Below are 25,789 nucleotides of genomic sequence, written 5' to 3'. Positions count from 1 at the left end.
GCACCTGGCTAGCCAGATTTATGAAGCTGTTCCCAACATGACTTATTAAACAAAAGCATTCCATATCTCTCCTCTAAGGTTTAACAACCTGCTTTGTATCTTACTTTATTAATCCAAGAGCATTTGGGCACAAAATGCACAGTAGCTTAAATACGCCTGGATACAATTACAACTATCCTTGGAGCCTGCTGAAAACTGATGTATTTTTTGTGTAATCAAATGTAATGTGCATGTGTTTCTCTTTACACTTGAGACTGTTTAGCTGATTAACTGGGCAATGTGCTGAATTTTAGTTTGTGAATTATAGAATTTACAATATGGTACAGTAACTATCATTCTAAACCGCAGCACTTTTATTTCTAACACAGATGGTGGCTTCCCTTGGATAGTGATGGATGTTGATGAGGATGTGGAACTAGTCTTCCCTGGCTGGTAGGAGAAGGACAAGAGGCAGCTAATTTCCCATGGATTGTGGTAAGTGTGTGGGGTCCTAGGTTTCTTCCCCGTAATGACTTTTTAAATTCCAGACAGACTGAGGTGAACTAAAAGTGGCTTTCAATTTTTTGACATAAAGCTGAAATATTTCACTGAGGAGGTGGAGGGTGGAAAGTATTTTATGTTCAGCTCTAATATCTGCATAAGAACAAACTACCATTCTTTGTAAGGAAAATTCATCCATTGGCTGATTTCTTCTGTTCTTCTTTTACCATTTGAAAACATTAATAAACCAGAAGGAAGTCTCTTCTGCTAAATCCTTAGTCTCCCTCTTTAATGTATTGAGTCATTGCTGTCAGTCTGAAGGCCTGTGTTTGAGTTTCTGATAGATTTCTGATCCAAGAAACCTGGGATATGAATCCCTTTCCATGTGCATGTAAACTATTCTCTGAGCTTCATCAAAACAGGATTGAGTTGGTTCTTGAATATTCCTGATAATAGCTTCCCTTGCAGGACTATCAATGTTAATCTGAAAAATAAAACAATATTAAAGAAAGTTACAACAAAAATACAGAGGAGAAAAATAGGGTACTGCAAAGATGAAGCTTGGTAGGCTGCAGCCTATGCCTTACATCCATATGATCAACTTTGGCACCATGTTCTCTATGTTGAAAAGGAGCTACAGGAGAGAGATTATTAAGAAAAATAAAAATCTAGTATTTAAAAATCTTGGTATAAAAGTGTTTGTCTCCCCCCACTTAAAGTTAGGTTCCCATATCTATTTATTTATCTAAATTGAAGGCCTGTTTTTCAGACATTCTGACCAACTGAAATCAGTGGGAGCCATTGGGTGCTCATCACATCACTTTTGAAAATCACGCTTCTGAAGTCACAGAATATTTTACAACAAATATTGTACATCAATCCTGATTAGGAAATGGGTTATTGTATAAGAGACTCAGGAGTCAGATGAGGATTTGCAGTGGATGAGTGGAAGCTTTGTGGATGTCTAAGAGCTTAATGTGTACTGGTGGTGTTTACCTTTCTGATAGAAAGGTACTGCAAATAAAAGTTGAACCTCACCATAATCTAGGAGATTGACCAAGGCAATTGCAGTTCAACTAAACATTTTGTACTTAGATTTGCTCTGTTAAGTTGCACTTATTGGAGACTGAAAGAGGAGCTGGAGGCATGTGAATTTATGTGTAACTGTTGATGTGTGGAGACCTTGCTGTACCAAGGGTGTTTTTTAAAGTGCAATCTACTCATTCCCTAATACTATTGCATTTTTGTTTTGTTTTGAATACAGACTATGTTGAGATCACCATCAGCTTCCATTTAAAAAAAGAAAGTTTCAAGCCCTCATGTTTGCAGAGAAAAACTTGAAAACAGGAAGCGTGTTCCCAAAGACTCAAAACCAGAAGGCAAACTAAGAATTCACAATGTATTATTTAAAAATTTTGTTATGCTGATCTCATGATTTTGAGAACTGACTCATGATTATTCAATGCTTGAGGCTGTCAATACTGATAAGCAAAAGGGAGGTTATCCGTCTCTAAGCATGTGTATTTTTTTTGTATATTTGTGATTGAATTTCGTATAAATGCCCATGAAAAGCTCAAATAAAAAAACAGCAGGCAGGCCAACCAGGGCCGGCAGTAGGCACCAGCAAAACAAGCTGGTGCTTGGGGTGGCACATTTTTAGGGACGGCCTGGCTGGCGCCAGAATGCCACCCCTAAAAATGTGCCCCGGCCGCCCTAGCTCACCTCCGCGGCTGCTGCCATGGCGTGTGAAACAGCTGATTCGCGCGCCGCTGCTCCCCCTCCCTCCCAGGCTTGAGAGCCTGGGAGGGAGGGGGAACAGCGGCGCGCGAATCAGCTGTTTCACACGCCGCGGTGGCTCGGGGTCTCCCCCTCCCTCCCAGGCTCTCAAACCTGGGAGGGAGGGGGAGATCCCGAGCGGCCGTTTCGCGCACCGCTGCTCCCCCTCTGTCCCAGGCTTGAGAGCCTGGGAGGGAGGGGGAGAAGCGGCGCCCGGGCCGCGGCCACTCGGAGTCTCCCCCTCCCTCCCAGGCTCTCAAACCTGGGAGGGAGGGGGAGACTCCGAGTGGCCGCAGCGCACGCGCCGCTTCTCCCTCTCCCTCCCTCCCTCCTAGGCTTGAGAGCCTGTGGGGAGGAGGCAGGGCTGGGATTTGGGGAAGGGGCGGAGTTGAGGCAGGGCTGGGGGTGGGGTAATTAAAGAAGGGGGCGGGGCGGCCAAAATTGTTTTTGCTTTGGGCGGCAAAAATCCTAGAGCCGGCCCTGAGGCCAACCAATCCATCCTCTCTCTTTCTCCCCCCCCCCCCCCCCAAAAGCCTCAAAACAAAAAAACTCTCAAACGCCTCATAATGTTTAAAATAATCCCATAAATTTTTGAGCCAGTCTCATGAATTTTCAACTTTCAGGGGTGACAATATTGTTGTCTCTTAATCAAAGCTGTAAACTGTCACCCTACTCCAACCTTAGCCTGGCATCTGAGAATCAAACTGAGCTCTTTCTAGCCCTCACATCTCCAGCAATTTGTATTGTGCATTTTGTATTTAGTTAACAATTCTGTTGCTGAAGCATGAGCCAGAAAAAAATCAAGCCTCACTCTACCAGTGCTGTGTTGGACTTGCAGTGGTAATGAATAAAAAGGAAATTAATTTATTTTTGTCAGTAACGTGAGAAGATATGATTCTGAAGACACCTAGAAATGATCTGCTGGGTGTCATGTTTATATAGTGTTTTAACAGAAAAGAACCACCCTTTAATATTAATCCCTGTTCATACAGCCAAATCTGGTCTGTTTTTCCTAAAAATTGTCCATGTTTTTATTAGAGGATTATTAAGGATTGATTTACTGAAAGTAGCTTAACCATTTGGAATGAATTACTTCCATTTTTCTTACTTCTTCAGTGCTTTTGGGAACTTGATGGTCTTTTAGCATGCTTCTGCCAACTCTCAAAAGGGATGGAACTGGGTAGAAATTTCACTTAATTTCCAGGTACTGGACTAAGTAAGGGTCACATTCAAAGTCTGCTGAAGTGTTTGGAAAGACTCCCATTGGCATCAACAGGCTTTGTACAATGCCCTAAAAGTATGGACCCCTCCCCTCCCCAGGAATTTAGTTCTAGACTCTGTTCTGGCACTGTATCAGAGGGGTAGCCGTGTTAGTCTGAATCTGTAAAAAGCAACAGAGGGTCCTGTGGCACCTTTGAGACTAACAGAAGTACTGGGAGCATAAGCTTTCGTGGGTCAGAACCTCACTTCTTCAGATGCAAGTAATGGAAATCTCCAGAGGCAGGTATATATCAGTGTGGATATATCAGTTCTGGCACTGACTCCCTCTGTGGCCTGGGGCAAAGAATTTTACCTATCTGCCTCAGTTTCTTATCTGAAATGAGGTTAAAAATACTCAATTACCTGCTTCACAAAGGTGCTGTGAAAATTACTAATCAAGTAAACATCTTTACACTGCTTTGTACAGTGAGTGCCATTGCCAAGTATTTATTGTTGCATTTTGCAAGCTGCTGCTTTCAGTTTCAACAGATACCACATGCATATTTTTAATATAAACAGGTGTGTGTGTGTGTGTGTGTGTGTGTGTGTGTGTGTGTGTGTGTGTGTGTGTGTACACACATGGGAGGGAGGGACGGAGCAGTTCTTGCAATGTTAATTCACCTCTTTAGGCGCCTGGGGCTGAATGTAATTTTTAAAAATTCTCCTGGCCACAGAAATCCTTTTCCTCCGTGATTCAATCTTCTTGTAAGTTTCACATGCAAGCCAGAATTCAATGTTCTCATCACTGTATTCTGTCTTCAGGTAGGTCTTGTAGATTATAGGCCCATCTGAAAATATTTCAGAAGTCAAACTTTATAAACTATAAATGATAGCATTTAGGAAGATAATTGTCAAACAGGTTTTGCTTAGCTTTGAGTGAAAAATGACTAGACGAGGATTATGGACCAGTTTTGGTACTTTTTCTCATGTTGAATAGTTCCTGACTCCACAAGAAATCCTACAGAAGACAATGGGGCTACTCATGCGATAAGGTACTACCCATGGTCAGTATGTGTATCATAGACTACTTCAGGGGCGCTGGAACAATTTTTATAGTGGGGGTGCTGAGAGCCATTGAACCAAACTGTAAACCCTGTATATAATGGAAACCATTTCAGTCCAGGGGGTGCTGCAGCACTCTTAGTTCCAGCACCTATGGACTACTTTTAAATCTTCTGTCCCTTTTTGTTTTATATTTACATAAAATGTGAGACTGTTAATAGAATGGTTTTAAAAGAATATTTAGGGGATAACTGGCCACTCAATGTGGCATATAAAAGTTTCAGACTTCAATATTCATTTTGTACATGCTCAGAACTCCCTTAACATCAGTGAGAGCTGCACATGTGCAGAAAGAGCAGAATATCAAAGAAAAAATTTCCTCTTTGGTTTAAAAATCACACAACACGTATACATCTGTTATAAGGGTGATAATTATTTTTAAAAATTCAGCTCTACATCAGAGTGAAAAACATCTAAACATCAAAAAATCATGGTCTAACTGGGAAAAAGGGAAGGCTTTTATAGACTCATAAACCTTAAGGTCAGAAGGGACCATTATGATCATCTAGTCCGACCTCCTGCACAACGCAGGCCACAGAATGTCACCCACTCACTCCTGTAACAAACCCCTAACCTATGTCTGAGCCACTGAAGTCCTCAAATCATGGTTTAAAGACTTCAAGGTGCAGAGAATCCTCCAGCAAGTGACCCGTGCCCCATGCTACAGAGGAAGGCAAAAAAAACCCAGAGCCTCTGCCAATCTGCCCTAGGGGGAAAATTCCTTCCTGACCCCAAATATGGTGATCAGCTAAACCCTGAACATGTGGGCAAGACTCACCAGCCAGACATCCAGGAAAGAATTCTCTATAGTAACTCAGATCTCACGCCATCTAACATCCCATCACAAGCCATTGGGCGTATTTACCGCTAATAGTCAAAGATCAATTAATTGCCAAAATTAGGCTATCCCATCATACCATCCCTCCATAAACTTATCAAGCTTAGTCTTGAAGCCAGATATGTCTTTTGCCTCCACTACTCCCCTTGGCAGACTGTTCCAGAACTTCACTCCTCTGATGGTTAGAAACCTTTGTCTAATTTCAAGTCTAAACTTCCTGATGGCCAGTTTATGTCCATCTGTTCTTGTGTCCACATTGGTACTGAAGGTAAATAATTCCTCTCCCTCCCTGGTATTTATCCATCTGATGTATTTATAGAGGGCAATCATATCTCCCCTCAGCCTTCTTTTGGTTAGGCTAAACAAGCTGAGCTCTTGGAGTCTCCTTTAATAAGACTGGTTTTCCATTCCTCGGATCATCCTAGTAGCCCTTCTTTGTACCTGTTCCAGTTTGAATTCATCCTTCTTAAACATGGGAGACCAGAACTGAACACTGTATTACAGATGAGGTCTCACCAGTGCCTTGTATAACGGTACTAACACCTCCTTATCTCTACTGGAAATACCTCGCCTGATGCATCCCAAGACTGCATTAGCTTTTTTCACGGCCATATCACATTGGCGACTCATAGTCATCCTGTGATCAACCAATACTCCGAGGTCCTCCTCCTCCTTTGTTACTTCCAACTGATGCGTCCCCAGCTTATAACCAAAATTCTTGTTATTAATCCCTAAATGCATGACCTTGCACTTTTCACTATTACATTTCATCCTATTACTTATGCTCCAGTTTACAAGGTCATCCAGATCTTCCTGTATGATATCCCGGTCCTTCTTTGTATTGGCAATACCTCCCAGCTTTGTGTCATCCGCAAGCTTTATTAGCACATTCCCACTTTTTGTGTCAATGTCAGAAATAAAAAGATTAAATAAGATTGGTCCCCAAACTGCTCCCTGAGGAACTCCACTAGTAACCTTCTTCCAGCCTCACAGTTCACCTTTCAGTATGACCCGTTGTAGTCTCCCCTTTAACCGATTCCTTATCCAGCTTTCAATTTTCATATTGATCCCCAACTTTTCCAATTTAGCTAATAATTCCCCAGGTGGAACCATATCAAATGCCTTACTGAAATCGAGGTAAATTAGATCCACTGCGTTTCCTTTGTCTAAAAAATCTGTTACCTTCTCAAAGAAGGAGATCAGGTTGGTTTGGCACGATCTACCTTTTGTAAAACCATGTTGTATTTTGTCATAATTACCATTGATCTCAATGTCCTTAACTACTTTCTCCTTCAAAATTTTTTCAAAGGCCTTGCATACTACAGATGTCAAACTAACAGGCCTGTAGTTACCCGGATCACTTTTTTCCCCTTTCTTAAAAATAGGAACTATGTTAGCAATTCTCCAGTCATATGGTACAACCCCTGAGTTTACAGATTCATTAAAAAATCTTGCTAATGGGCTTGCAATTTCATGTGCCAGTTCCTTTAATATTCTTGGATGAAGATTAGCTGGGCCCCCCGGTTTAGTCCCATTAAGCTGTTTGAGTTTGGCTTCTACCTCGGACGTGGTAATATCTACCTCCATATCCCCATTCCCATTTGTCACCCTACCATTATCCCTAAGCTCCTCATTAACCTCATTAAAGACTGAGGCAAAGTATTTGTTTAGATATTGGGCCATGTGTAGATTATCCTTAACCTCCATTCCATCCTCAGTGTTTAGCGGTCCCACTTCTTCCTTCTTTGTTTTCTTCTTATTTATATGGCTATAGAACTTTTTCCTATTGGTTTTAATTCCCTTTGCAAGGCCAAAAGCCATGTAGAGTTGGACCTTTCTCACTTTATCTCTACGTGTTCTGACCTCAATAAGGTAGCTTTCCTTGCTGATCCCTCCCATCTTCCATTCCTTGTAGGCTTTCTGCTTTTTCTTAATCACTCTGAGATGCTTGCTCATCCAGCTTGGTCTACAACACCTGCCTATGATTTTTTCCCCCTTTCTTGGGATGCAGACTTCTGATAGTTTCTGCAACTTTGACTTGAAGTAATTCCAGGCCTCTTCCACCTTTAGATCCACAAGTTCTTCAGTCCAATCTACTTCCCTAACTAATTTCCTTAATTTTTTAAAGTTGGCCCTTTTGAAATCAAAAACCCTACTCACAGATCTATTTTTGTTTATCCTTCCATTTAGTTTGAACTGAATTAGCTCATGATCGCTCGAACCAAGGTTGTCCCCTACGATCATTTCTTCTATGAGGTCCTCACTACTCACCAAAACCAAATCTAAAATGGCATCCCCTCTTATTGGTTCAGCAACTACTTGGTGAAGGAATCCATCAGCTATTGCATCCAGGAAAAAGTGAGCCCTATTATTATTACTAGCACTTTTCCTCCAGTCTATATCTGGGAAGTTAAAGTCTCCCATGATCACACAATTCCAATTAGTATTAACTTAATTAAAAACATTAAAGAGGTCTCTATCCATATCCAAATCAGATCCCGGTGGTCTATAGCACACCCCAAGCACTATCCCAGGGGAGGCTCTAGTAGCTTTCTTCCCCCAGACTCTGTCTTATCCATTCCATCACTTATTTCTTTACAGTCTACCTCATCATTGATATACAATGCTACTCCACCACCTTTGCCTTTATTTCGGTCTTTCCTAAACAGCACATACCCTTCGATATCTGTACTCCAGTCATGACTACTATTCCACCATGTTTCTGTTATCCCTATAATATCTGGTTTCACTTCCTGCACCAGTAGCTCTAGTTTCTCCATTTTGTTACCTAGGCTTCTTGCATTAGTGTACAAGCATCTTAATTTTTGCTGTTTGGCTTCGCTCACATTCTTTACCTGATTAGGCATTGATATTCTACTGCCAGTATCACCTATTAGACTGGGATCTACACTACCCTTCCTCCTTATGTCCGTTCTCCTACCCACAGCTGTATCCTTTCTTACTTTGTTTTCTTCCCTCTCAGTGTTAAAATCCGGTGTGGAAATTACCTGTACATCTCCCAACCATCTCCCCCAAATTCCTAGTTTAAAGCTCTCTTAATTAGTTATGCCAGCCTCCATCCTAGAAGTCTATTTCCCTCCCTACTCAGGTGAAGTCCATCCAGAGAGAACAGTCCTCTGTCCATGAATGCCTCCCAGTGGCCATACACAGGGCTGGTTCTGGCTTTTTTGCCACCCTAGGGCAGGGGAGGGCGCCGAGCCCGGCCGCGTGCCCACAATCCCCGGCTGGCCGGAGTGCCGGGGGAAGGGTGGAGAGCCCCCGGCGGCCAGAGCGCTGGGGGGAGGGCGGTGAGCCCGGCTGGGGCTCTCCGCTCTCCCCGGTGGCCAGAGTGCCAAGGGAAGGGCGGAGAGCCCCCAGCGGCCAGAGTGTCGGGAGGAGGGCAGCGAGCCCGGCCGGGGCTCTCCGCTCTCCCCAACCAGCCAGGGGGAGGGCAGCGAGCCCAGCCGGGGCTCTCCGCTCTCCCCGGCGGCCAGAGCGCTGGGAGGAGGGTGGCGAGCCCGGACGGGGCTCTCTGCTCTCCCCGGCAGCCAGAGCACCGGGAGGAGGGTGGCGAGCCCGCTGCGTCTCTCCGCTCTCCCCGACCGGCCGGAGCGCTGGGGGGAGGGCGGCGAGCCCGGCTGGGGGCCCCGCTCTCCCCGACAGGCTGGAGCGCCGGTGGGAGGGCAGCGAGTCCGGCCGGGGCTCCTCCGCACCACCCCAAGCACATGCTTGGTGGGCTGGTACCTGCAGCCAGCCCTGGCCATACATCCCAAAGCCCTCCTTATAGCACCACTGCCTGAGCCATCTGTTGAGCATCATAATCTTGTCACACCTTGTTGCCCTTCTCTACGAACAGGCAGAATCCCACTGAAGATCACCTGAGCCTCAAATTCCTTAAGCGTCTTCCCCAGCCTTGCATAGTCTCCCTTGATTCATTCCAGTAAGAATCTAGCCGTATCATTTGTTCCCACATGAAGGACAATCAGTGGATACTTTCCCGCTCCTGTTAGGATCCTCTTCAGCCTCAGGTCCACATTCCGTATCTTCGCACCCGGCAGACAGCACACCCTTCTGTTCTCTGGATCAGCTCTGGTTACAGGCCTATTTAATTCTTCTCAGTAAGGAGTCCCCAATCATGTAGACCTGCCTTTTCCTGGTGATGGTGCGATTCTCTGGTCTATCTCGTTTCCTCTGGCTGCAAGTCCTCTCGATTCCTAATCTCCCTTGCAGGACTGGCTTTAGGTCGATTAGCCCGATTCCCCGGAATTGGGCCCCGCACCTAAGAGGGCCCCGTGCACTCACCCTGGCGGCGGTCATCTTCGGGGGCCCCACTCTCCCGGCAGGAGCTCCAGCTGAAGCACGGCAAGTCCCACGGCCCCGCTCTCCCGGCTGGAGCTCTGGCCGGAGTGCGGCAAGCCCTGCAGCCCCGTGAGCCCGGCTGGAGCTCCGGCAGAGTGCAGCAGCCCCGTGACCCCGGCCGGAGCGCTGGCCAGAGCGCTGGCCAGAGCGCCTGCTGGAGTGTAGCAAGCCCCGCAGCCCTGCGACCCTGGCCGGAGCGCAGCAAGCCCCGCGGCTCCATGACCCCGGCCGGCAATCCGAAGTGCTGCCCCAGGAATTGGGCCTCACACTTGCTAAAGCCAGCCCTGCTCCCTTGCAGTCCTCTGCAACCCATCCTGTATCCTCCTGGGGCTCATATTTGGTGTTATCTCCATTGACTCTTCCCTTCTTCCTATAGGACTCACTGCTCTTCTCTTCTTCCTTGCCCTCTCACCTTCAGTGACCACCTGCTGTGCCCGTTCTTCATTTTCCAACTCCACAAACCTGTTTCTGAGCTCTATTTCTCCTTCACTAGCCTGTCTTTTCCTCTGCCTGGTTCTCTTAGTCACATGCTTCTACTGTTTCACCAATCAGTCTCCCCTCAGAGTTCTTCGGTCCTTCTTCCATCTGCAAGTCTGAGCTTTTCCCTTCAGCCTCCTCATGTCTTTGCTCCATCATCTGCTCAAACCCCTTTCTAAACTCAACCAGAGTTTCCACCTACATCTCCAATCCTCGGATCTTTTCTTCCATAAGCTCTATCAGGTGGCACTTCATGCAGACGAAACTCTTTTCACGTACCCGCTCCAGGATCATGTACATACTGCAGCTTCTACATCCAGTCATCTTCATTGTGTCTTCCACTGCTTGGGTCACCACCACTGCTGCTTCTGTCATAGACTTGCCACCTAAGTCCTGTTAGTCCGGGAAACACAAACCAAACCAAAACACCACAACCCACAGAAAAGCAAACCCCCAACAAGCAGCAAAACACTGCCAGAACACTACGCATTCCCTTCACTAGCCTGTCTGTTCCTCTGCCTGCCTCTTTTAGTCTTCCCTGCAAACTCCCCTTGCAAACTCCCAATCAAACTCCCCTATTTACAGCTCTGTTTGCTGGCTCCTGTGCCGCTTCCATTTTTTTCCTCTGTCATCAAAAGGAAAGGTGACTTTTGTTGCTGCCATCATCGTAACTAAGAGAGCTGTCAGTTTTCTCTCCAGCAAATAAAAGCTTTTTCAAATTATGTTCTGGTATACATTAAGGGTACAGTGCACCTTTGCTATAATGCACCTGGGGATCCAAGCCATTTGTTCAGCATACCCAGGAGTTTGTTATAGCGAGAGGGGTGGAGGGAGACAGATCTCCCCATGTAAGTATTTTCACACTTCTTATCAAACTGTGTACTGGGCTATTTTGATTATCACTTCAAAAGTTTTTTTCTCTTACTTAATTGGCCTCTCAGAGTTAATAAGACAACTCCCATCTTTTTATGCTCTCTGTATGTGTATATATATCTCCTTAATATATGTTCCATTCTATGCATCCGAAGAAGTGGGCTGTAGCCCATGAAAGCTTGTGCTCAAATAAATTTGTTAGTCTCTAAGGTGCCACAAGTACTCCTGTTCTTCTTGCTTGATGATACAGTGGCTAAAATGCCTGCAGCCATGAGAACATTGAGGTTTCAACCATTGTTACCACTTGCTGAGTAGCACCTTTGTTAGCAATGGTGAGAAATATTTTCCAGTAAAACCTAGTGTAGGTAAATATTTTAAGAGCAACATAGCTCTGGGATAAGCAGTTGCAGCTTCACTGACTTCAAGTGAAGTTTCTCATAGTTCGTATACTTGGCCCTTTGCAGCAACCTGAGAGCAATGCGGAGACATTTCATCAATGGCAAAATCTACATAATGTGAGTGATTCATAGCTCTCTAATTCTAAAAGCAATTTTCTCCAGTGATGCAGATCACAGGGTTTTCTGGTTTCTGCAAGAGATGTCAGCATGCCACAGGCTGAGGGTGGTGGTTACAAGCACTCATGCTGCTTGTGTGTGATTTCTGATACTTTAAACTGCCTCTCTATAGCACAGTGCATTCCAGATCTTCCCTTGCACAGTAATACTCTATATTGCCCCCACTAAAGGCTGCGCTTTTATAGCACAATCTGGCCCTTGACTGATTTACTTTTCAGTGTATTAATAAATGAACTGGAAAAAGAGGTGAACAGCGAGGTGGCAAAGTTTGCAGATGATACAAAATTATTCAAGATAGTTAAGTCTAAAGCAGACTGCAAAGAGTTACGAAGGGCTCTCACAAGACTGTGCAATAAAATAGCAGATGAAATTCAGTGTTGATAAATACAAACTAATTCATATTGGAAAACATCAGTCCAACTGTACATAAAATAGGTTGGGCCTAAATTAGGTGTTACCACTCCAAAAAAAAAATCTTGGAGTTATTGTGGATAGTCCTCGAAAAACATCCGCTCAATGTGCAGCAGCAAAAACCTAACAGAACACTGGAAACCATTGGAAAGGGATAGATAATAAGTCAGTAAATAACATAATGCCACTAAATATTTCCATGCTACTCTAACACATCGAATATTGCATGCAATTCTGGTCTCCCCATTTCAAAGAAGATATATTTGAAATGGAAAAGGTAGAGAAAAAGGCAACAAAAATGATTGAGGGTTTGGAACTGCTTCCATATGAGGAGAGATTGAAAAGACTGGAACTGTTCATCCTGAAAAAGAGATGACGAAGGGGGAATATAATAGAAGTTTATAAAATTATGACTAGTGTGGAGAAAATGATGAAGGAAGTGTTATATTACTCCTTCATGTAACACAAGAACCCGGGGTCACCCAATGAAATTAGTAGGCAGCAGGTTTAAAACAAACAAAAATAAGTACTACTTCACACAATGCACAGTCAACCTGTGGAACTCATTGCCAGGGGATGTTGTGAAGGCAAAAACTATAACTGGGTGAAAAAAAGAATTTGATAAATTCATGGAGGATAGGTTATTAGTCAATATGGCCAGGGATGCAACCCCATGCTCTGGATGTCCCTAGCCTCTGATTGCCATGTTCTGAGACTGGACAACAGGGGAGGGATCACTTGATAATTTCCCTGTTCTGTTTATTCTTTTTGAAGTATCTGGCATTGGCTACTGTTGGAAGACAAGATACTGGCCTAGATGGACTGTTGATCTGACCCAATATGACCATTCTTATGTTCTTATGTTTAATTTTTGTGTTAATCACATAAACAAATCTTCTTGCAGTTTGCTGCTGTTTTAGTATGTTTTGAGATTTGAAAACAATGGTAGCATTTAGAAATGTGTGGATAATGTTTAAGGGTTTATGTTGCTGCCAACTAGACATGGAGCCATTGATCACTATCCGTTGAGCCCAACGATCTAGCCAGCTTTCTATCCACCTTATAGTCCATTCATCCAGCCCATACTACTTTAACTTGCTGGCAAGAATACTGTGGGAGACTGTATCAAAAGCTTTGCTAAAGTCAAGGAATAACACATCCACTGCTTTCCCCTCATCCACAGAGGCAGTTATCTCATCATAGAAGACAATTAGGTTTGTCAGGCATGACTTGCCTTTGGTGAATCCATGCTGACTGTTCCTGATCACTTTCCTCTCCTCTAAGTGCTTCAGAATTGATTCCTTGAGGACCTGCTCCATGATTTTTCCAGGGACGGAGGTGAGGCTGATTGGCCTGTAGTTCCCTGGATCCTCTTTCTTCCCTTTTTTAAAGATGGGCACCACATCAGCCTTTTTCCAGTCATCTGGGACCTCCCCCAATCGCCATGAGTTTTCAAAGATAATGGCCAATGGCTTTGCAATCACATCCGCCAACTCCTTTAGCACCCTCGGATGCAACGCATCCGGTCCCATGGATTTGTGCTCATCCAGCTTTTCTAAATAGTCCTGAACCACTTCTTTCTCCACAAAGGGCTGGTCACCTCCTCCCCATGCTGTGCTGCCCAGTGCAGTAGTCTGGGAGCTGACCTTGTTTGTGAAGACAGAGGCAAAAAAAGCATTGAGTACATGAGGTTTTTCTACATCCTCTGTCACTACGTTGCCTCCCTCATTCAGTAAGGGGCTCATACTTTCCTTGACTTTCTTCTTGTTGCTAACATACCTGAAGAAACCCTTCTTGTTACTCTTAACGTCTCTTGCTAGCTGCAACTCCAAGTGTGATTTGGCCTTCCTGAGTTCACTCCTGGATGCCTGAGCAATATTTTTATACTCCTCCCTGGTCATTTGTCCAATCTTCCACTTCTTGTAAGCTTCTTTTTTGTGTTTAAGATCAGCAAGGATTTCACTGTTAAGCCAAGCTGGTCGCCTGCCATATTTACTATTCTTTCTACACATCGGGATGGTTGGTTCCTGCAACCTCAATAAGGATTCTTTAAAATACAGCCAGCTCTCCTGCACTCTTTTCCCGCTCATGTTATTCTCCCAGGCGATCCCGCCCATCAGTTCCCTGAGGGAGTCAAAGTCTGCTTTTGTGAAATCCAGGGTCCGTATTCTGCTGCTCTCCTTTATTCCTTGTGTCAAGATCCGGAACTCAACCATCTCATGGTCGCTGCCTCCCAGGTTCCCATCCACTTTTGCTTCCCCTACTAATTCTTCCCGGTTTGTGAGCAGCAGGTCAAGGAGAGCTCTGCCCCTAGTTGGTTCCTCCAGCACTTGCACCAGGAAATTGTCCCCTGCACTTTCCAAAAACTTCCTGGATTGTCTGTGCACCGCTGTATTGCTCTCCCAGCAGATATCTGGGTGATTGAAGTCTCCCATGAGAACCAGGGCTTGTGATCTAGTAACTTCTGTTTAATGTCTCTGTTTAAGGCCATGTTTTTTAGTGTTCAGTAGAGTAATGAATTTAAGTTCCCAAGTTTGTCCATTGTGCAGGTTTCCTTTGAGAATGAGGACATCAACGATATTTTCATCCTTTTGACAGATGACCTAAACTTACTCATAGATTTCCTCCAGAACTTCAAGCACCACTGCCCAACCGTCAAACTCTCTTGAACATTCCCATGCTAGCATCAACTTCCTAGACACCATGATGAGCCCTACAGATGACTATATACAAGAAACTTTTGGATCCAGCAACCACCCTGAACACAGCAAGAAGTCTGGTATCTACAGCCAGGCACTGGTACCACAGAATTTTCTCTGAGGAGAAACTCCGCGATATGCGCATAAATGCCTTCACCAAACAAGGACATGCCACCAGCAAAATAGATCAAATCATGGAATGGGTCACCCAAATACCTTGAGAGAACCTGCTTCAATACACGGGGGAAAAAAACCCACTGAACATACACCCCTAGTTTTCACCTACCACCCCACACTGGAACCCACATGGTGTGTCATCAAACTACAACCCTGACTTGAGGGGACCTGTAGTAGGTTAGAGTCGAGGTTTGGCCCTCAGCGGGGCTGTGGGGAGTCACACCGCTCTGGTCCGGCGGCAGTCTGGGACAACAGGCACACAGTTAGGGGCTCAGGCCCATAAGCAGGGGCTGAGTCAAGAGGTCTGAAACCCAGGCCCTTACGCAAGGGCTGAGGCAAAGTCTATAGCAGCCCAGGCCCTAAGTTAGGGCGGGGCAGCAAGCAACTAGTCTGTCAGTGGCCCAGGCCTTGTAGCAGGGGCTGGATCAATTTGGGACAGCCCAGGCCCTAGGTCAGGGTGGGGCAGCAAACAAATAGTCAATCAGGTACCCAGCCTCTCTAGGCCAGGGGAAACAGGGGGAGTCTGCCACCCAATGAGTGGATGGCAGGGGAGACGCAGGCCCTTCAACTCCACTGCGTCCCAGCCCAGGGCCCTAGCAGCGACGGAAACTCGCTGCTGCCAGTGGGGATCCTGGCCGCGACACACTGACATCGGCTCTGGCAGTGCAGCAGCCAGACTGGGGTCGGCTGCCCCCGGGCTACTTCCACACTCCCCCTCATATGGTACCTGGGCCGTCTTAGTGTCGTCGGTGCTCTCCACCAGCATTGGTTCCTCTGGGTAGGTAGCGGAGGGCAGGCTCGGCTTCTCCACGGGGTAGCTGGCACGGGGCAGGCTCGGCTCCTCCTCGGGGTAGCTGGCACGGGGCAGGCTTGGCCAGTCCTCCTCGGAGTACCTGGCACGGGGCAGGCTCGACCGGCCCGGTGAGTCAGCAGGCCGGTCGCAGCCTGCGGCTGTTTCCCAAGCGGGAGCTCGGCCACAGACGTCTGCTCTCTCCGCCAGCCTGGGCTCTCCTGAGCTCTGCAGGCGGGCCTTTATACTTCCGGGTCAGGGCCGTGACCTCGGAGGGGCGGGCTCCGGACCCGGTGGCTCTGCCCACATTGGCATTAGGGGAGGTTCGGGCCTCAGCGGGGCTGTGGGGTATCCCACCGCCTCGCTACAGGACCACATCCTGAAAGAAATCTTTCCCAAACCCCCTTTTCGGGCCTTCAAACAACGTCCCAACCTCACCAAGCTTCCTACAGACTAGGACACACCAACTCAAAATGGCATCAGATCCTGCCATAATAACAAGTGCAAACCTGCAGACATATCTCCACTGCTACAATGATCAATACTCCCCAGAACACCCCTTTCAAGATTCATGGCTCCTACATCACATGCCTCTATCAACCCGTGGTGTACCTCAACTAGCACATCAGATGTCCCAAAACAACTATAGGGGTGAAACCAGCCAATCACTATGCTCTTGAATGAACCGTCACAAAAAATAAGATAAAAATGCCCTATAACCCGTGGGCGAACACTTTTTACAAAGCGATCACTCCATGTTTGACCTCTCAGTCCTTATCTTCAAAGGAAACCTGTGAAACACCTTTAAAAGATGAGCCTAGAAATATAAATTCATAACTTTGCTGAACACTTAAAAATGCATCCGAAGAAGTGAGTACTCACCCACGAAAGCTCATGATCCTATACGTCTGTTAGTCTATAAGTTGCCCCAGGACTCTTTGCTGCTTTTACTTAAAAACCACTGACTTAACACAAATGCTGGATTTATGGCTTATTACAACAATTTGTAACACACCCTACTGCCTGCTAAACCCTTAATGGCCCACTTCATTTTAAGTGGTCTCCTATAGCATGTATGAATCCCTTATGCTTAATGGTCTGTCCCAGTTTGTATTTAATTCCCCAGGCCTGAGGAAGAGCTTGGTGAAGCTCAAAAATGTGTCCCAACAGAAATTGGTCCAATAAAAGATATTACTTCACCTAACTTATCTCTCAGAAGGATTCATAGTGACTAATTATATTGCAATGGGCATCAAGGGCATTCGTGGTGATTGATTTGGCATTAAAATTTTTCATTTGCTTTCCTCTTTAGTGGAGGTCAGTAACCATAAAACACAGTAAATGGAGATATACCAATGTATCACATAAGCTTTCCCTATCCACACATTTCTAAAGAAGTTAGATAGCTGCTGGTAAATAATTCTGCTGGAGTACAAACATACAACATACAAACACACAACTACTTACATTTAGTAGTCATCAGCGTTTCAAAAGATTGGGACCACTGTAGCACTTCCTCCAATGACACTCTTTGCAAAAGGGGGAAAGGTTATTGTGGGATTAGAGTTGTAGTTAACTGGTGGCTAATGCTAGGTTTAAAAATAAAGCTAAATTTCATTATCTAAAATCCAGTCACATAATTCAATGCCTCTATATGCATTTTGCTCTCTGCAAGTTCATTTTTTGGATGTCTCAGATCCCGTGCTTACAGTTTTGAAAAAAAACATAGCTTGCAATAACTATGGACCCAGTTCTGCACTAAATTACACCCATACAACTCCCTTTGAAGTCAATGGAAATTGTGCGTGTAGGCAGTGCAGTACAGTACTTCAGAATGGGAGAATAATAAAGACAGCATTAACAGTTCAGATTGTCAGCTCTCTGAGGCAGGGATGATCATATAGGGTTGATTTGTGTCTAGAGACCCTGCTGTGGTTTAGGACTTCAGGTGCCACTGCAATGTTAGGTACTATTATTAAAGTCCCTTGGGACTGAGTATGATAACAAAAAATGTAAAAACTTTTTTCTTCTCAACTAACACCTTCTACATTTACCATCAGCTGAAAGGTTGAGCTCTGAACATTATACAGTAGAACCTCAGTAGTATGAGCACCTCGGGAATGGAGATTGTTCTTAACTCAGAACAAAACGCTGTGGTGGTTATTTCAAAAGTTTACAACTGAACATTGACTTAACACAGCTTTGAAACTTTACTATGGAGAAGAACAATGCTGATCTTAACCATCTTAATTTAAATGAAACAGTTTCCTTACCTTGTCAAATTTTTTTAAACTTCCCCTTTATTTGTTTTTAGTAATTTACATTTAACACAGTGCTGTATTGTATTGCTTTTGTCTCTGCTGCTGCCTGATTGCATGCTTCCAGTTCCAAATGAGGTGTGTGGTTGATGGTCAGTTCATAACTCTGGTGTCATAACTGAGAGGTTCTACTGTAGCTGATAAATGATGGAAAGACTAATAGAATCTTGACTGCAAAAGACACTAAATCCATTTAATTCCCTACTTGTTTGTACTTCAAAATTAATCACAGTATTACTAATCAAGAGGATTCTTAGAGGTGACTAACCATGGATTGTTTTTCTTCTATGCTTGTTCTTACGTGGCAATTTCCTGGCTTTCTAGGGGTCTTGCATTCTCTTAACTCTCAGTTCTGTGAAAGACTGAGGGATCAGAGAGAACTAAACATCTTGAAGAAAAATAAACTTCTAAGGGCCAGATCCTGCACGGGTGTAAATCAGCATAACTTTAAATATACTACTTGTGTCTCCGGGTCTTATAATTTTTAGTATCCTACCACTGGTAACTTGAAAGAAATGCCTATGCTAAATGTTCATGTCCATGTAAGAGATTGGAGAAAAAGTGCATTGTAGTTCATTAGGCTCTAATCAAACTGGAGAGGGAGTTTTCATTCTCCCTTGGTCCTTCCATTTTGGCATCAGTTACTGAATCCCAACTAAAGCCACTTAATTACCATAAAGTTCAAGAATAATCCATATTTGATTAAAAGCAGTATTGGTTTGTGGATAGTGGGTACTAGTAGGATTGATTTGTAAGCCTGCTCTGCACAGCAGCTGTTTGCTGGTTTTGTAGTTTAGTTTGTGGTGATTTCTTAGGTTTGTTTTGATATAATTCTAGGAAAGACACCACTGCCATGTCTTACCGTTCGTAAGCCAATCTTCTTTTCTAGGCAGAAAAATGAATGTCAGTTACTCAGCACATTTCTGGATAGATTGAACTCCTATATTTGGTAGAAATTTTGCAACCACCAAACTGTGGTCTCAGCTCTTTCGTAATTTCTGGTCACACATTTGGTTCTTGTTCAAGCAGGGATTTTCTCATGTCTAACTGACCTCCTCTTTACATAAATACTTGAAGTGTGTGGTTATGGGAAGAGAGGTGGCTCTGCAAAAGTTGCATCTTGTTCCTGTGAATGCTTATTCGTTGATAGAGCTGCTTCTGAGTCATATCTGCTGTTACTGACACAGACACATTTTTACTGTTGTCAGCATTATCACTCTTATACAGAATAAATGATGTTCTTGTCTGTCTCCCTGAGCGCCATCAAAACTGCCATTTTATTTCCATTTCTAAATATTTGCCTCTAGTGTTAATCTGTGAAGCAGAACAAACAGCCTGTTTTTAGTTACTTTCCATGGGTAAGTTAACGCTTAGGGAAGATGATGTTTTACTGTAAACTGAGGAAATATATGGAGGTCACTGAGGGGAAAATGAATATGGACTATTAAGATGTTTGTTCCCCACTTTTCTGACTATAACCCCACTTAGTCAGTTGTATCAGTAGGATCTGCTGCAGTGAGAATCCTTATGGAGAGGGAGAAGAACTGGTTATGTCTCCACTATCCAATGTATACTGCACAACTAGAAAAGACAAAGTACTTAAGGGACCATGGTCCACTTCAGAAGGCCCAGGACTGGGAATCAGGAGACATGGCTTCTATTTCCCGCTATGCCACTGACCAGCTGTGTGACCTCGGGCAAGTCACTTGATTTGTTTTCCCTTCCAATCTTTTTCTGTTTTTTTGTATTTAGATAGTCCCTGCCCTGATGAGCCTACAATCTCTCACTGTGTTTGTACAGTGTCTTGCATAATGGTGTCCCAATCTTGCTTGTTGCTTCTATGTGCTACTTTAATAAAAAGAATAAATACTACTGCTAGTAGTGAGACTACTGGCTTAGTGAGGTTGTTTTGGATTCTCATATATTATTTGTACACTTTTAAAATCCATTTATCTCCCACCATCTTGCAAAGTGCTAAGGAGAGCTGGTTGGTGTTTGTTTTTTTCCACACAGAAAAACTTGACTTTACTGAAAAATCAAAAACTAGAAATTTTGGCCTGAACGATTTCAGTTTGGAAATGCCATTGTGGTACTTCATGTGAGCTGTAGTTCGATTGCCTCATGCCCCAATTCTCTTCTGTGGGCTGGGCTCCCTGGTTCTCAAGCACCACAATCTCTTCTCTTGCTAAGCAGTTGTAGTGTACATAGGAATTTATGGAATCATGGGAAACTTAAATTGGCTGGAGAACCTGTCCAGCTGAGACAAATGGTAGCATAAGGCACAAATTTTCATCATCTGGCAGTGGGGCTGAGTTTAAAAAAAAAAAAAAAAACAACAACAAAACCACAAACAAAAACAAACCCAAAACATCCTGTTTTAAATTCATCCCAGGTATAGCTCCATTGACTTCAGTGGTTACACCAGGGGTGAACTTGGACCAAGATGTCTATGTCTGAACAGCTCAAATTAAAACAATCCGGTTACTCACAGCCTAAAGACAATGCAAATATATTGAAATTGTTCTACTGTGAAGCAACAGCATGAATAACAGGTGATCAATATATGTGCATCCATGAGGACAACATGCATGGGTAAATATTCAGCATTAAATTGTATCGTTAGCCCTCTTGACTCTTTTAGTCAGGAGGCTAAATCCCTTCATATCTTGCAGGATTATGTGACTGCAGAATTATAGTACTACTTACTTAGAAGTGATCCCATTTTCGTCTTCTCTGAATAGCTTACAAAGACAACAAATATTTGGGCTCATTCTCCTAAATAAAGAAAACATGTGAGTTTTGGAACCTGATATAGTACAGCAGGTGCACTTAAAGTCCACCCTGATTTTAGAGGTCTGACCAGTTCCAACGGTGTTCCTCTTTTTACATACAGGGAATATAATTGGAATTGGTCAGACCTCTAAAACCGGGATGAACTATTTAAATTCACCCACTGTGTTTATGAAAATATTTGACAGGAATGAGGCTTTTCCCTTAATCTTTTTTCAGGGTTTTATGTTTTTCATTTGCTTTTGTTGAAAAGTAAATTATTCCTCCTCTCAAAATGTTTTGAGGGACACCCTATAAATATGCCTGGAGAGGTTTTGGAGATTTTGGGCCTGACTCAAAGTACATTGAAATCAATGGGAATCTCTCTACTGGCTTCAGTAGCTTTTGGATCTTGTATGTGAGAGCTCAAGACTTTGATTTAAACTGAATAACTTTGAGTTTGTGAGTGAATTATTGAATCTCCAAATGTTTGGGACGTGCTGAGTCAATATTAATCCAAATTATTGATCAGACCTGGTAAACTTATTCTGACATATGGATCCTGTCAGAAACTATGGGTACTATGTAGTGATGAGGAAATTAAGGAAATATCTATTCTAGAAAATTATTTGTGAACTGAAGAAAGTTGTCTTCTCCTTTTTTATTTCTATTTTTTTATTTGTCCAGCTCCTCCTTCTCTAAGCAATGCCATACGTTCTGAAGGCCAAATTCTTCAATAAGCTTATATATATGGGGGGAGGGATAGCTCAGTGGTTTGAGCATTGGCCTGCTAAACCCAGGGTTGTGAGTTCAATCCTTGAGGGGGCCATTTAGGGAACTGGGGTAAAAATCTGTCTTGGGATTGGTCCTGCTTTGAGCAGGGGATTGGACTAGATGACCTCCTGAGGTGACCTCCTGAGGTGTCTTCCAACCCTGAGATTCTATGATAATGTTGTTTATGAAATGGGTCTTTCTTTAAAATGAGTTTCTGTGTATATCAGTCTAGAATTAGATTACTACATTGTAGTCCCCACCAATAATCAAAGAGATCTCTTTTCAGTCTAGTAATTTAAATCTCCAATTTGGTTCAGATTAGGGATTGATTGGCCTACACCTATCCTAGGGCTAAATTGTGCTTTTATATTGGAACACAAAATAAGGATGGTGCAAAGTTTCACTGCCCCAGGGGACATTCTGAACTGTGGAATCCTTAAACTCACCTCTCTTATAATTAGGCCATATCCTTAGAGTCTGAAATCAATGGAACTACATCAGTTTAGACCATCGGAGAATCTAGCCCATTAGGGATTTTCTACCAGATATTAAAATGCCTACTTGCAAAGCACCATAACAACTCTGACTGATAATACTATATGAGGCCTTATCCCTCAAACCCGAAGAGAATGCATGCCAGTATCCTTGAGATGGCTGCTCAAATTCTCATAGCTCTATGGCTTTGCATAGTTACATGTGTGTAGTATATGCTCCAAAAATTGCCCACAAGCAAAACCCAAATAATTTACTCAACAGAAACCCCCACTGAAATTTAAAGCAGACTTCAGGGGGAGTTGCTGGGTGCTTAACACTTTAAAAAAAGAACAAGCCAAGATTTAGAACCTTCAGACTCCATTTTTGAAATACTTAGCTGTAGCCTTTATCTGTGCTGTAATAAAAATGTTCATCTCCAGATACATTTGTACTTTGGATCATTGGAGTGGAACTCTTGCATAACCTAAATGGCTTTATTTTAAAATATAAGGTAGTCTACATTGTTGAATTCTTTAAAGCAGGAGTCGATAACAAATATTTTTTCTTTGGTTGCTGTATGGAAAACTCCATTGTAAAGGAGACTGTTTTGTTCTTACTGGAGAACATATATCAGCAAAGATAAACACTTTAAACAAATATTGTGGCCTAGAGCTTAACTACACATTTGTAGCTCATGAAAGCAGGACTATGTTGTTCTCTGTTCTTCCTTTACAGGTATTTGAATCATCTCATAATACATTAGATAACAGGCAAAGAAATACAATTACTTTTTGTAGCACTATTATATGAATTCCATAGTTTCAGCTGAATTCGATGTTTTTCCCCTGAAGCCTTGTCTGCACTGAGGATTTGCGTGAGTTTCAGCCATTGGTGCTAGCAATTTGTGTAGTTGCACTGGTGCAACTCATAATGTAGACAGGGTATACTGCAATAAACTATGATTTACTCTGGTGCATCTTATGCTAGTTTCAATCCAGGAACGATCTACTGGTGCAAAGAGTGGCTTCAGCTGTCTACATTAGAGGTCACATCTGCTGCTGCCCTAAATTGCAGTGTGGCTTCATTTACTTGAGTAGAGCATTACAGTATACCATTGTATGCCATACCAGAATCTGGTGCTAGCCAGTTGACCAGTGGAGTTACACTGAGGGCAGACTGCCCATGGCTGTAATCAGAGCAAATCTAGAAGATAAGAAAGACTTGAGTCATTCTTTGAAAGCTTCCATTATGTAGTCTGGTTATTTGCTATTTAGCAGCTTATGTAGTCATATATACCTGTGCAAAGTGTGCACATTGTGGTTTGGTAGCATTTGCCCCCTCTGTTCATAAGTGTAAATGACTAAACAAGTGCAAGGCAGCAAAGGTTTTCAATTTTACTGATTTATTGCTTTCTTTTACATCACTGTATTTTAGTACTCATGGTAATTGTGTCAAACTTGAGGTAAAGGTTCTCTGTCCATAGAAAGAGCACATCATGGGCATCTGTGTGTAGTGATTCCCACACCGTTCTTACCATATGCCTCCAATCTGTCCTGGAGAGGTCACTTCTAATGAGTAATTCAGTCTCTGTCATGCTCAGCAGTTGGCCTTTCTGAGACTAAAAACAAAACTCCATTGAGTTCATGAGGACAGAATTTTACCCTACGTTGTCAATTGTGAGGCTGTTTGTAAAACACTTTTTTCCCTAAATATTTTGCTCTTTTTGAATTATTGAAACTTCTTTCTATTTTATGTTTCCACTCAGCCCTGGATTGGTTTTTGGATTTAACTTTAATATTTTTAATGTTATGTGCTGAATAAAAAAATCTCTTGCTCGCACGCTCTCTCTCAATAAGCTTTTTACACAGTTTGGAATTTTGTATTTTTAGTAAAGAATGGTTTATCCCACTTGGTACTGTGTTTGCGTTTCTCATGCAGTTCCAAGTGCTTAGTTCTGTAGAAGTGTGGCTGTCTGGGAGCCATGTCATATGAGAGTCTGTGGTGGGCCCCATCCTGTGAAACATTGGGTGCCCCAAATTAGAAGCTGGGTTTAGCACCATTCAGGAAGTGGCTCTGGGTTTTTATGCATCACCATTTGTAGATCCTGCTTCTCATTCAGAAAGGTTTTTACAAATAGAGTCCCTAGACTGCTCACCCGGACATTCTGCTCCTTAGCCCACCTGCACTGCTTATCTCCAATAATTAAAAGCGGTACGTGATCAAAGTTGATCCTAATACTTTCATTCTCTATCTGAGCCCAACACTATTAGTGTTCATAATAAATTTCACTTGTAGGTTTTCAGCTACTGTATCAACACACAAGTCAGTTTATAGAATTGCATTCAGAAACAATATGAACATTTCTTTGATAATGCTTTTAAAATGCTGGAATGCATATAATCCACTTCTGAAGCTAAGGATAAGATTAATGAAATATGCTAGCTTGGATTAATGTGATGACAGAAATGTGCTAAATCACAAGTCTTGAGTATTTACACAGTTCGTCTTCATCAGCTTTCCCTTTTCCTTCATAGCCCTGCCCCACATATGGACCTGCAGAGAGAGATATACATGCTGGTATACCTTTTTGTTTTGTTCTGGACTAGCCCAAGGGTATTGTATACTGTTGAAATTCACATGAATGTAACCATTATCAAAGGGGCCAGTCTTCAGCTGGTATAAATCAGCATAGTTCTATTGAAGACAATGGAGCTATACACCCTTACCCCACTTGTGGATTTAGTTCAGAGGAGTTGTGTGCAAATTACCCAAATCTGTTCCTTGGTTTATTATAAAGCTTTTCCACGTAAACTCATGAAAAGTATCTTAGCATGTAGGATTGTGCATTTCCAGCAGATTTCATCACCCAAAAGGCAAATCACAGGACCCTAGCTGAGTTAGTACAATATATGAATGAATGAAGTAGTCACACAACATTCTGAGAATTAATCACACTTCTGATAGTAAATGAATCTAAGATCTAAAGCTATTCACAGATGGAAAGGATATGAGTAATTTGTTAAACAATATAAGTCTGGGATGACTGTAATTACAATTATCTATAATGAGAGAATATCCTGTGAAACAGAAAAATGTTTTGATAGATCAAAGAACAAAGCCTTTATTTTGCATGAAACTGTAACATACATTATTTTTATTTCAGCATGAGAAGATTATGCCATGTTCGGTTGTAAAGAAGCTATTTACTTTTTTTAGTATGCAGCTATTTTGACTGTACAGTGAAGTCTCCATAAAGAAACCTTTATGATAAAAGTTTTAGTTAATTGCACTCTAACCTCTCTTCAGTTTATTGAATAGAGTTTTATTGATCTTAATATACTGAGAATTTAATACAGAAGATTCACATAGTCATACATTTGTCTACACATTGTACATATTTAGAAAACAGGTGCCGTTGCCATTCTAAGGCTGACCTTACAAGTGTGTGTGGGAAGTATATGCTGGACAGAAAGGCTGTGCCCTTATCTCTACATTCCCTGTTTATGCTGAAGGAAATACTCTAATTCAATTTAAATTCTGAAAAGAGTCGTGCATAATCTTATACTTACAATTTTTTTCTTGGATTGTCCCCCCCTTTTTAATGTTTCATTTAGTAGTAGCACTTGGCCAGGGGGTCAGGTTTTCAAATTCCATCCTGTTTTCTTTTAAAGTAAAAA

At 42.9% G+C, this 25,789-nt stretch overlaps 1 protein-coding gene and 1 long non-coding RNA gene across 2 annotated transcripts; one reads left to right on the top strand and one right to left on the bottom strand.

Moving 5' to 3' along the window:
* The first annotated feature begins 66 nt into the window (after nucleotides 1-66).
* Nucleotides 67-2,236, top strand: LOC128842008 (uncharacterized). Its single transcript, XR_008445931.1, has 3 exons — nucleotides 67-221; nucleotides 369-474; nucleotides 1,745-2,236. It is a non-coding gene; the product is annotated as an uncharacterized LOC128842008 (long non-coding RNA).
* RGS13 (regulator of G protein signaling 13) lies at nucleotides 483-25,789 on the bottom strand. The gene is made up of 6 exons (XM_054037620.1): nucleotides 25,682-25,789; nucleotides 23,240-23,730; nucleotides 20,802-20,870; nucleotides 17,245-17,306; nucleotides 4,138-4,304; nucleotides 483-964 (listed from the first exon to the last, which is right to left on the bottom strand). Exons 3-6 carry the CDS (start codon nucleotides 20,864-20,866, stop codon nucleotides 791-793), a joined length of 468 nt encoding a protein of 155 aa, XP_053893595.1. The 5' UTR covers nucleotides 20,867-20,870; nucleotides 23,240-23,730; nucleotides 25,682-25,789; the 3' UTR covers nucleotides 483-790.

This window comes from Malaclemys terrapin, chromosome 8 (genome assembly GCF_027887155.1).
Source record: "Malaclemys terrapin pileata isolate rMalTer1 chromosome 8, rMalTer1.hap1, whole genome shotgun sequence".
Lineage (NCBI taxonomy): Eukaryota > Metazoa > Chordata > Testudines > Emydidae > Malaclemys > Malaclemys terrapin.
The sequence above is the reverse complement of the archived record's forward strand: the minus strand, read 5'-3'. Positions and strand labels throughout refer to the sequence as shown.